Raw genomic sequence first — 12452 nt, 5'->3', positions numbered from 1 at the left:
GTTCAAAGGAGGTGTATAGTTTTTTTTTTTCTATTGTTCTCCTACAGAAAAATGAGCCTGTGGATTTCTCAGTCAATCCTCAAGCAGATAGAACATTTCAGTTCTTTGACCACCGTCTGATGGAATCCATTAAACTGGGGGATTCCAAGGTGTACGAATTTCTTAGGTTACTTGCCCTTTGCCACACTGTAATGTCGGAGGAAAATAGTGCAGGTAAGTACAAACTGTGTCTCAGTGGTAAGCCTTACTGTTTATATCAGAAGGATACTTTATTTAAAATATTCGGATTTAAAAAAAAAAAAATAAAAAAATAAAAAAAAAAATAAAATATTCGGATTTAGAAGGATGTTCTAATTAAAAATATGCATTGCTTCAGGGGTTTACTTATCACCAGCTTTTCTTTATATTTATTTATATTCTGAGTGTTTTCCAAAAATTATGGAGAGATTGAAAAGGAGAGAAAAAGAAGAGAAATAGGAGTAATGGAAAGACAAGGGCCCTGATGTGCCAGTAAAAGGGGATGAGATCTTTCTTATAATTGAGCACCATATTTGACTGTGAGCTTCCCAGTAGCCAGGACAAATAGGAAAATAACATTGTTGTGTTTAGCTCTCGTTTAACACGAACATCTAATAGATGCAGATGATAATCAGGCATATGCTTAGAAGGAACGAGCTTTCTCAGTAATGAGGATAGATGTACACTGATAGTAATATGATGAGCACTGGGTGTTATATGCTACTGATGAATTACTGGAAACCAGCATCTGAAACTAATGATGTACTATATGTTGGCAAATTGAATTTAAATGAAAAAAAAGTAGAAGGCTCTTAGTCCCCATCATGAACAAGTCCTCACACTATTAGATGGTTGTTTAGAGCCCAGAGTTCATAGAATAAAACAAAATCAGCTGGGCCACTTTACTATTGAAGTGAGGAGGCATGTAGATAATGGTATAGTGAATCAGCTTTTTACTCCAGTTGATCCAACTGGAGCCCATTGCATTTACAAGTTTTATTTCTTTCTTATACCAGTGAGTGAGTAAAAATTACCATCCAAGTAATTTCAACTCAAAAGTGAAATATATAAAAACTGTTGACTGTAATATGTATGTCCTATATATGTGTGTGTATATATATGTATATACATACACTTGTATTTTTTCTATATATATAATTTTTTTCCTTCTTGTGATTACATTCAAGCCATAGTTTTGTCCTCGATGATACTGGATTAGCTCATTCCCCCAGTTTTAATTGCTGTGAGGATTCATATAATTTTATTTATAAGGCCAGTGATTAATTATATTTTTATCTGAGGATATCACAATGCCTTTAAGTTTCTTTTATCTTTGCCTTTGAGTATATTTCCTTTCCAAAACTGTTTTATTTTAATAGCAATCTGTTTTTATTTTAATGTTTTATACCATCTTAGAGCTCTTTGAGGATCTTAATTATTCTTAATTTGAACTTTTCTTTTGTTTCCTCTATGATTTTCCATTTTATAGAATGTTGTTTTTTGAATCCTGTGTCTAACTTTCATGTTCTCAAATGTTTGATGACTTGTGGTTGCTTATTCTTGTATTTGTATTTGAGAATCCCTGTTTGTCCCTCGGTGAATGTAGATTTTGATTACAGTGGCCAATCTCCCCAAATTGTGAGAGAGACATAGAATACATAGCTCAGCTCATTTTCTGAGTATGGGGTTCCTCCCTCCAGGAATTCATACCGTATCTGGGGTTAACTATCTTACTTTTTCAGTCTGTGTCAAAACTTCCACTTGAAAGAGGGTTGTACTGGCCTGGAACAAAATGTCAATCATTGGGTTCCTTTCCCTCATTTTCTCTCTCTTATCCTTGTGGAATACTTCTTCTTTTTTTTTTAAAAAAAAAAGATTTTATTTATTTATTCAGGAGAGACAGAGAGAGAGAGAGAGAGACAGAGGGGCAGAGACACATGCAGAGGGAGAAGCAGGCTCCATGCTGGGAGCCCGATGTGGGACTAGATCTCGGGAATCCAGGACCACGCCCTGGGCCGAAGGCAGGCACCAAACCGCTGGGCCACCTAGGGATCCCCACCTTGTGGAATTATGAAGCCATATTCAGGCTCCTCAGTTTTGGTCTCCAGCTGCAGCACTCAAATCTTTGAGGTTTCCTTAAGTGGACTATACACTTTGTGTAGAAGAACATTTTCAAGGTTTTGTTCTGGAGGCAACTGTCACTGAACCTGTTCAGAGTAAGCTGGCGGAAGGAGGAGCTCAAATGGCCTGGAGTGCTGAGCAGAATTCTTCAACTAATTTTACTAATGATGTTCCTGAGAGCACTTCTCTCCTCTGATTCTGAGTCTCGAGAATCTTCTTGGGATTTCTCTTACTTCTGTATTCATTTCCTTTTGCAAATGCTCTGAAGTTTTTCTCTTCATTGGTCAAATCTACTTTTTATCTAGTTTACTGATAGCATTCATTCTTCTTTTCTAGTACCATTTAAAATGTTTTCATGATGTGATATAATTAAATGCAATAAAACACCCAGATCTTATGTATGTTGCTTGATGAGTTTGGACAATTATATACATCCATGTAACCCCCAACAAGGTTTAAATCTTTTCTATCACTTCAGAGTGATTACTCTTGTCCCTTTTCAGTCCACAATCCCAACCCCTGCCCAGCCAGCCACTGCTATGATTTCTATCATCAGAGATGAATTTTGACTATTTTGTACTTCATATAAATGGAATCGTATAATATATATTCTTTTGTCTGACTTCTTTCACACAATGTAATTTTTAAAAAAAAGATTGATTTATTCATTTTTTTTTAGAGGGGGTGAGCAGGAGGAGGGGCGGAGAGAGAGAGAGAGAATCTCAGGCAGACTCCAATATGAGCACAGAGCCTGAAGCGGGGGTTAATCTCATGACCCTGAGATCATGACATGAGCCGAAACACGAGTTGGATGCTTGATGGACTGAGCCACCCAGGTGTTCCTCACACATGTGTTTTTGTCATTCATCCATTTTGTTGTGTCAATCAATAGTTCATTCTTTTTTATTGCTATGTAATATTACATTATGCGAGTGTACCATAATTTTCTTTTCTAGTCCTCTGTTTATGCATATTTGGGTTGTTTCCAGCTTTGGGCTATTATGAGTAAAGCTGCCATAATCATTTTTATGTCTTTAAAAAAATATTTAACAGATTTGTTTTGGTAAACACCTAGGAATAGAAATTGCCAGATCATAGTATATGTTTAACTTTATAAGAAACTGCCCACCATGATACACATGGTTGTATCATTTTATAAATCCCACCATCAGTGTATGAGAGTTCTGTACCTTGACATCCTTGCCAACATTAGTATTATCATTCTTAAATTTTTCCCATTTTAGTGGGTATTGGTTAATATCCTGGCCATATAAAGGCATTTTGAAGTGAAGAGAGGTGGATGTATATATCCTTTAAGCTATTTCTATCTCTCCCTTTAAGACATAAAATTCTAAGTGAAGGATTACATCACTGAGTTGGGGAGAATTATTTTGCTCTCCTTTTAAAACTTTAATTACAGAGACATAGTTTAAATCCATATGTTAAATTACCTTGAAAAACAAAGTTTTCTTATAGAAGTGTTAATTATGGAAAATAATAGAACCCAAATCTAACAAACTTAAAATTTATGATTGTATAATTTATAATTTATAATTGAAGCTATCACTTTTGTTTTAAATATATGCTGCTTCATAAATAAGTCATTTGGAGAAGTTGACATTTTCATTTCCTTCTCCAGGATGAAATCTCATAAGCAGGAAAGTGGAAAGAAAGTACAAAAGTTTTTAATAGGATTTTTTTCTATTTTTGCGTATTGCAATTAAAGAGATAAAAAATTTAGAATTCTTTTTCTTAATGACTCATTATATAAATCCTTTAAAATTTTTTGAGGCTTGCCTTACAGCCTGGTATGTAGTCAGTTTCCATAAAAGTTTCATGTATGCTTGAAATGAATGTACATTCTACAGTTATTAGGTCCTGGGTTCTAAATATATCCATTAGGTAATGTTTATTGATTGAATTCTTCAATCTTTTACCCCTCTGTGGATTATTTTGAGTACTTGATTTCACAATTAATGAGTAGGTTAAAATCATCAACTATAACAGTACCTTTGTCTATTTCTATTTGTAGCTGTGTCTAGGTTTGCTTTTTATGTTTTAAGGTCATGTTATTAGTTAGATACTTATTTACATTTATGTCTCTTTAAATTAAAACTTGTATCAGTATACATTGATCCTCTTTATCGCTAGTAAATCTAGTAATATTTTTGCCTTAAAGTTTATCTTGACTGATACGAATATAGTTATAGATGTTTTGCTTTTATTAGTATTTACATTGTTTTTATTTTCCCTCTATTTCGTCCTGCTAATCTACTTTTGTGTTTTAGACACATTTTTTTGGTGAATGGAATAATTTTTGACATTTAAAAAGAATAGTTTGATAGAACTAAAAATTAAGCAGCAAATATAGTCCATTACCTTTATTGATCATTGATATATTTAGATTTTAAGTATTTAATATATAATTATTGATACATTTAGTTTATTTCTACCATCGTATTTTGTATTTTATATTTGCCCCATTTTTTGTCTTAGTCTCCTCTTTTTTTTTCCTCTCATGGATTTAGTCCATTTTTACTTCTGCTCCTTTGGAATCCTTATTTGTATTTTAGTGGCTAGTGGCTAGCCTAGAAATTTTAGCATAATGAACGTATCAAGCCTAAGCCTTCTTTCAAACAAAACAAAGACTTTAGAACTCTTCAACATTAGTCAACCCTATAGGAGGGCTTATGTAGTTCTCTCATCATATATTTTCTTTTTTAATTTAATTTAATTTTCTTTTTTAATGCCACAAGATGTTTTTCTTGTTTTTATGGTCAGTATTTCCTTAGATTTATCCTCTATACTTACTAATTTTTATGCTTTTCAATGCTTGTCCCATCTCTGTTCTTCTGTTGACAGAAACTGTATTATTCTTTAGAATTTCTTATAAGTTTCTTATAGTAAGCTTTCAAAAACTTTGAAAAACAACAATATTATATTCTTATTATTGAAGATTTTGCTGTGTGCAGAAATTTAAGGTGATAATTTTCTCTCAACACATTGAAGGTACTCCACTATATCCTACTACTATTTCTGTTACTGTATAGTCAGCTGTTAATCCAACTGTGGCTTGGAAGTCATCAATCTTATCTCCCTGGCTACTTTTAAGATTTCTTCTTCTGTGTTCTCAATATAGGAATGCGTTTTGTTTTTTTTTTGTTTTTTTTTAATATATTGCTTGGAATTCATTGAGATTCTTGAATCTGATTGAAAGATGGCATTCATCATTTCTGGAGTTTCCTTGGCCATGTATTTCTTCAAGCATTGTCTCTGACTCATTTTCTATTTTCATATTAGATGTTCAGTGTCAGATATTTTCACTCCATTCTCTGTGTTTTTTTTTTTTTTTAACAAGTCTCTCATTTTTCCCTTCCTCTGTCTTTCTGGGATATATTCTGGAATTTTCTCCATTTTCCCCCTAGTACATGACTTCTTTCTCTAGTAATATCTAATTTGCAGCTTTTAATTTTTAGTTCTTTGGTTCTTTATCAAGTCTGCTTAATTTTATGCCTCTCTTTTATTTTATTAAGTATTTGTGTGTGCTATTTCTGCTTTTTTAAAATAAGGCTTTATTTATTAATTTGACAGAGAGAGAGAGAGAGAGCAAACACAAGTAAGGGAAGGGGCAAAGGGAGAGTGGGAAGCCGGCTTTCCACTGAGCAGGGAACCCAATGCAGGGCTCATCCTAGGGTCCTAGGATCATGACCTGAGCTGAAAGCAGATGCTTAGCCAACTGAGCCACCCAGGCACCTTTGGGTGTGTTATTTCTAATAATTCCAATATCTGAAGTTTTTGCAGTAATATTCTTTCTGTTCTGTTGATTCTCATTGTGTCCTATTTATTGAGATTTTAATGATTTTTACTGTGAGATAACCATTTTACTTGGAAGTTTGTTTTTAGAAATTCTTTGGGTCCTCAGGTGAAGGCTGGTTCCTCCAGAGAGGACTTGCTTTGCTTTAGTCAATGTTCTAACACAGAAACACGTTAAACTAAATTTTCAGTTTGATTTTTTTTTCAAGCCACTTAGATAATGTACAAATATATATGAACCCTTAGAGGCTGGAAACCAATGATCAAGTTCTGGTTCAGAAAGGGCCTTCAAGGCAAAAGCTGTCTTCTTTTATTCTTTGTATTTCTTTCCTGTCTTTGACCTGAACAATTCTTGTTTTCTTCCCAGTACATCTTTCATGGATGTATTTAAAAGTATTATAATGTTTTATATAGAATCTGTAGTTGTTTGTAGCAGGGAAGTTGGTCCCGGCACCTAGTTTACTGTGTTGCCGGAAGTGGCAGTTATATTGTTTCATAGGTAAATCAAATAATTGCTTTAATTCTTTTCCCTTTTTGAATTTTAAAATTAATTTATGCCTATATAAAGGGAAACCACACGGTACAAAGTTTATAAAGCCAAAGCTAATAATTTCTTCCATTAACTCCTTCAATCTCACCCCTACAGTGTTAGTAACCAATGATAACATTTGGTGTGCATTATTTCACCATGTAATAGGTGAATGTGAATGAATATGAATTCATAGGAATACATGTAATAGGTAGGTGGTTTATTTGTTTTTAATGAAAAGGAATCATGGTGTGTACATTAATATGCAACATTTTTTAAAGAATGTATCTTGGGCATTACTCTAAGTCAGTAAGTATGGATATAATTCTGTCTACTTTTTCTAATGTATTTTTACAAAGATAATTTTATATAGAAGGCTTTAGCTTATACATGCTGTATTTTTATGGTTTTTTAATTATTTTTTTGGCTTATCACATCCTTTTTTCTCTTCTCCCCTCTAATTCCTAGTCTGATACATTCACAATATCAAGCATCAAGAATGAACACACCAGTTTGATTTCTTACATTTCAAGGGGTTGCTTGTATGCATTCTCATAAAATGATCATTAGTAGCCGACTAAAGTGGAATCTGGAATATCTGCTCCATCACTCTTTGGCTGTGTGATCTTGCAAAAACCATATACTCTCTATAGTCATAGGGTCAATGGTATAAAATGGTAGTCATAATTTTAATAATCCCTACCTCAAGGCTTTCCATGATGATTATGTGGGTTAATATATATTGAGTGTTTTAGTTTGTGAAACTCCCATTGCATATCTCATCACTGAAAATACAAAGATATAACTTCTGACCTGAGAAACTTTCAGCATTGTGGAGAAGCAGATGCAGAAATGGATATTTTCGTGTAAGATGACAAAGGCTGTGATGGTGGTATGTGTGATATCCTGTGGTATCCCACAGAATAGACATTTAGTCCAGCTTGTTGGCAAGTAGAAAATTTCTGATTTCTGGATCTAACACTTGGGTGGGTATTATAGAATGAGTTGGCATTAGTATTGGCATTCTGTGAATGTTAGAGATTAGTCTCAGTATTTTTTTAAAGATTGATTTTATTTATTTATTTATTTATTTATTTATTTATTTATTTATTTATTTATTTATGAGAGACACAGCAAGAGAGAGGAAGACATAGGTAGAAGAAGAAGCAGGCTCCATGCAGGGAGCCTGATGTGGGACCAGATTCTGGGACTCCAGGATCATGCCCTAAGCCGGATACAGATGCTTAACCACTAAGCCACCCAGGCATCCCAATTATTCTCAGTATTAATGCATCTATTTCTTTTCCTTTTATGTTTAATAGAATTTTTTTGTTACTATTTAATACAATGGTTTCTTTTCTTTTAGGACAGCTGATTTACCAAGTTCAGTCTCCTGATGAAGGGGCTTTAGTGACTGCTGCAAGAAATTTTGGGTTCATTTTTAAGTCTCGCACCCCAGAGACAATAACAGTAGAAGAATTGGGAACACTGGTGACTTACCAACTGCTTGCCTTCTTGGACTTCAACAATATCAGAAAAAGGATGTCTGTCATAGGTATGGCTGGCTGGTAGCTGAGATTATGTTTGATTTTTTTGGTAAAGATCTTTATTTATTAGAGAGAGAGAGTGAAAACAAGCGAGTGGCAGGCAGAGAGAGAGGGAGAAGCAGACTCTCTGCTGAGCAGGGAGCCCAACTCGGAGCTTGATTCCAGGACCCGGAAATCATGACCTGAGCCCAAGGCAGGTGCTTAACCAACTGAGCCACCCAGGTGTCCCTGATCATTTGATAGTACTTGTTGTATTGCTGCTTCTCAAGAATGATTTCACTATTGGTTTATGTACTGAGAGTTGTGATTATTTTTGTGGCTTTATGAACTTCTTTCATATTCAACTTAGCTTCAATATTGCAGTAATAAGTATAAGTAATGTATAACAGGTGCTTATTGAGTCCAGCACTATTGTAGATGCTCCTCATGAATTAATTGATTTAATTGTCACAGCAATTCTATAAGGTAGGTACTATTATTGTTAGGCCCATTTTAAAGATAACAAAACTGAGACACAGAGAATTAATAGATCCACAAAAACTACTCACTGTGTTTCCTAGGGGTGTTTCCCAGTGTTTCACTACTTGTCTGTATTATTGCAATATCTTCAAAACCATTTCCCCTTAAAATAATGCTCTGTGCTGATACCAGGGTATTCTTTCTAAAACATTGGCCTGATTTTGCCATCACCTACATAAAATCTTTGGTGGCTCCCTAGAACTTAGAGGGTAACATTCTTACCAGAGCATTCAAGATTATTTACAATCTAACCTCAATTTACTCTTCTTCTACTTCCCAAACTTCCCAAACTTCACTACGTCTTGCCATTCCAGCATGCATTGTGTACTTTTACCCTTTGTGTGTGCTATTTCCCCTAATTAGGACTCTCTTCTTGGAAAGCTTCTACTAAGCTGGAAATGTCCAATTTAAATGTCACCTGTTCTGTCAATTCTTATTCTACTCTCTAAATAACCACATTCTCCTTTGTTCCTCAGGGCACCTTGTTCATAACACCAGTGTGATACCAGCCCCATGATACTCATGACCTTCCCAGTTGTTAGAGTATATGCTCTCTGAGGGCAGTACTGTGTTTTAGTTATTTAAAAATCCCCAAGGCCCAGCACAGAGCTTGACATATAGTAGCTTTTCTTTAAATGTTTGTTAAATAAGATTTAATTCAATGCTTTGTAACTTATAAATATCCTGATCATCATATTAAATGGGTTTCTACTATGGAAAACGTGTATATATGGTTGGGTTTTGATTTGTAACTATGGGAAACTAGCCATGGGATATTGTTCTCAGCAGGTAAAAAGCAAACATCATCTGAGTATGTTTATATTTATTTTTTTGACAATATGCTGTAGGCAGTCCTCAATGGTGCTGCTGAAGAGCACATATGCTGCTCTAGGCGTTGGTCTAATGATGTATCAGCAAGAGTAATCTTCTATTTACAGCTTCAGGGGAGGTGTTACTAATGTTGGGTTGGCCTAGAACTAGCTTCTCTTTGCTATGAGGGTGTTGACAAAAACCTAAAATTGCTACACAGGGAAACTTTTGGCTTTTCCCCAGCATCAGTCACCACTACAGGCTGTGGAGAAATCACAGCTTAACCACAAACTTCAGATGTCTGACTTAATGGATCCCATATGAAGAAAGGTAATGTTCCACCACAGAATGCATGGAAGCTTGTGGGCTTTATTTTGGCTCTGTTTGGTTTTTAATCAGGAGGAATTCAAAAGAGGGGATTCACTAGGGAAGAAAAATCTCTGTTTGATAATGAGGCACAAAAAACAATACTAGTCTCATGATTGTCACATGGCTTGGTCTGTGGGGACAACACCCTGATGTGAGGACTCAGATATTTACTGCTGCTTCTGCTTCCCCTCCTCTTCCTCCTCCTTTTCTTGCTCCTCCTCCTCTTCCTTCTCCTCCCTATTTCCTCCTCTTCTTTTCTTCTTTTCTTCTTCTTCTTCTTTCTTCTCCACCTCTGTTTCCTTTCTCCTCCTTCCTTTTTTTGAGGGAGGATCTATTTGTTGAATCATGAGTGTATAGTTTTGATATTAGTACTACTTTCATTCCAGGATAAGAGCCCTGATTTAATTCAGTTATCTAAAAATAGATTTCTATAAATAATTTCATCAGAGGGTACAGAACCTACTATATTGATAAACATATAAATCTTATTATACAAATTTGAAAAGACCAATTCTCATTATATAAATAAAAATACAGAGATAAAATTCAATGACACTTATTAATAGAGGCAAGTGGCACATAAACATTAAGGAAGAATGAATTTGGCTAGCTCCTTGAAAAACCCTTGCAAGATCTTTAGTAAGAGTTGCTCAACTCTAAACTTTTTAGAGTATCAAAATACAAATTATACTGCCATATGACAGACATTTCTCTGTATGGATATGTGAACAGCCATCCAATGAGATATGGCAAAATAGAATTATTCATCACCTTTCACAGTGTTGTTATTGCATTTACTCTTATAGCATAAACCTGGAAGCCATTTCTGATTTTTTTCTTTTGATGTCACTATGCATAGCTGCTGCTTTCAATGAATTTTGCATAATTATAATCCAACCCAATTAAGCAAATATTTAGTAAGTGCCTACCACATCCCAGGGACTTGAAGCTAAGGGAAACATGGACTTGAAAAATGTTCTGTGTGATTGCATCTGGAAAATATGGTGAAGCAGGGTAGAAAATAGGCTGGAAAAGGACAGGTCTTGATGATTCCTATTTATGTCATGTTAAGAGTCCAAACTTGATCTAAGGGCAGAGGGAAACTATTGCAAGATTCTAGGCAGTAATGTGAAGATGTCTCTGTCTGGATTACAAGAGTTTGGAGACAGGCAGGATTGAAATGAGTAAGATTATCATATTTGGATTAATATGATAATTTAGCCAAGAGATAAGGTGATAAAGAGAAATTCATGGCTGCAGTTGGATGTATGGGTGGTGGTGGAAGGGGAGCTTTGAGTGATGGCTGGATATCTGATTTGGGAGACCGAATAAATGATGAAGCCGGCTATTGAGATGGAGACACAAGAGAAATACCTAGTTATTGGAGGAAGAGAGTGTGTCCAGTTTGAGTTTGATGTGCCTGTACACATCTAAAAGGAGATATCTAGTTGGTGATTGGATGTACAGATTGGAAGGGAGCATTGGAGATGGATTTGGGCAGGATATATACATTTAAAAGCAATCTTTCTGCCAGTGGAATCTGAAGCCATAGAAATGAGTGTGACTACATGGAGAGTGGAAGGGGAATTAGATCCTAGGAAAATCTTTGAAGAACACCAATTTATAAAGGACTGGCAATGGCAAAAGAATCTGTTACTAAAAATCTATGACTTTTGTCCAGACTCTGCCCATGTGTTATCTTGACCATTTAAAACTGTTATGTTCTTTTTAATTTAATTTAATTTTTTTTTTTTTTAGAAAGAGAAAGAGAGTCAGGGGAGAGTGAGGGAGAGAAAGAATCTGGAACATACTGTCCACTGAGCATGGAGCCTATGTGGGGCTTGATCTCAAGACCCTGAGATCATGACCTGAGCTGAAATCAAGAGTCTGGTGCTTAACCAACTGAGCCACTCAGATGCCTCTCTTTTTAATTTGTTTTAAAAAAAACTAACTTCTGAAATGGGTGAGATTTGATTAGTCTTGAGATTTCCTAACAGAAGTGACTTAGAAGCCTTGAAAGAAGAGATATAAAATTTGCTGAGCTGCTAAAGGAAAGGGTTAGTGAGTAAAATTTAACAAGATTCCATAAAATTGAGTTTACACAAACTCAAATTCAAAAGTGCTAATATTGAGTTATGAAAAAACATGGAAGAAATGGAAAATCTTTACTGAATGAGAAAAATGTAGATTGAAAAGGACCTTAGAAGTTAGTGTTTAAATATCCCCTTTTCATATGTAGGAACTGAGATGAAGAGATTGTAAGGGATTTGCACAAATCATAACTGGTTTGTGATTTCCTAGACCAATAGTTCTTCATGTATGGTCTAGGGAACCCTTAGAAAACTTGGGACTTTTCAGAGGATACACAAGGCCAAATACATTTTCATAATAATACTAATGTTATTTGTCTTTTTCATTCTTTTTCTCATGAGTATTTTGTGGAGTTTTATAAAAGCTGTTCACAACAGACTGAACTGCAGAAACAGATATGAGAATCCAATTATCTTTTAAGCTAGACATTAAAGAGACCTGTAATTATGTAAAACAATGCCACTCTCCAAACTAATTCTTTTGTTGTAGAAATTGTAATTATTTTCATAGAAATGTTATTTATGTTAATATGTAATGTTTGTTATAATTATTATAATAGTTATGTTATTATAATAATTAGTGTCAAAAGACCATTGATATAATAAAATTTCTCAACTTCAATTTCTAATATGGTA

The 12452-nt window shown here is 34.6% G+C and overlaps 1 protein-coding gene across 4 annotated transcripts in view; it reads left to right on the top strand.

Moving 5' to 3' along the window:
• Nucleotides 1-12452, top strand: part of ATP8B4 (ATPase phospholipid transporting 8B4 (putative)) — a 243207-nt gene that overhangs the window by 173569 nt on the left and 57186 nt on the right. For all 4 annotated transcript variants that reach the window (XM_025472826.3, XM_025472825.3, XM_025472827.3 and 1 more), the window contains 2 exons: nucleotides 48-213; nucleotides 7848-8036. In XM_025472826.3, coding sequence (XP_025328611.3) covers nucleotides 48-213; nucleotides 7848-8036 — 355 coding nt within the window. The remainder of the gene's footprint in view (nucleotides 1-47; nucleotides 214-7847; nucleotides 8037-12452) is intronic.

The sequence above is a fragment of the Canis lupus genome, chromosome 30 (genome assembly GCF_003254725.2).
Source record: "Canis lupus dingo isolate Sandy chromosome 30, ASM325472v2, whole genome shotgun sequence".
Taxonomy (NCBI): Eukaryota; Metazoa; Chordata; class Mammalia; order Carnivora; family Canidae; genus Canis; species Canis lupus.
This window is presented reverse-complemented; position numbering and strand designations above follow the sequence as displayed.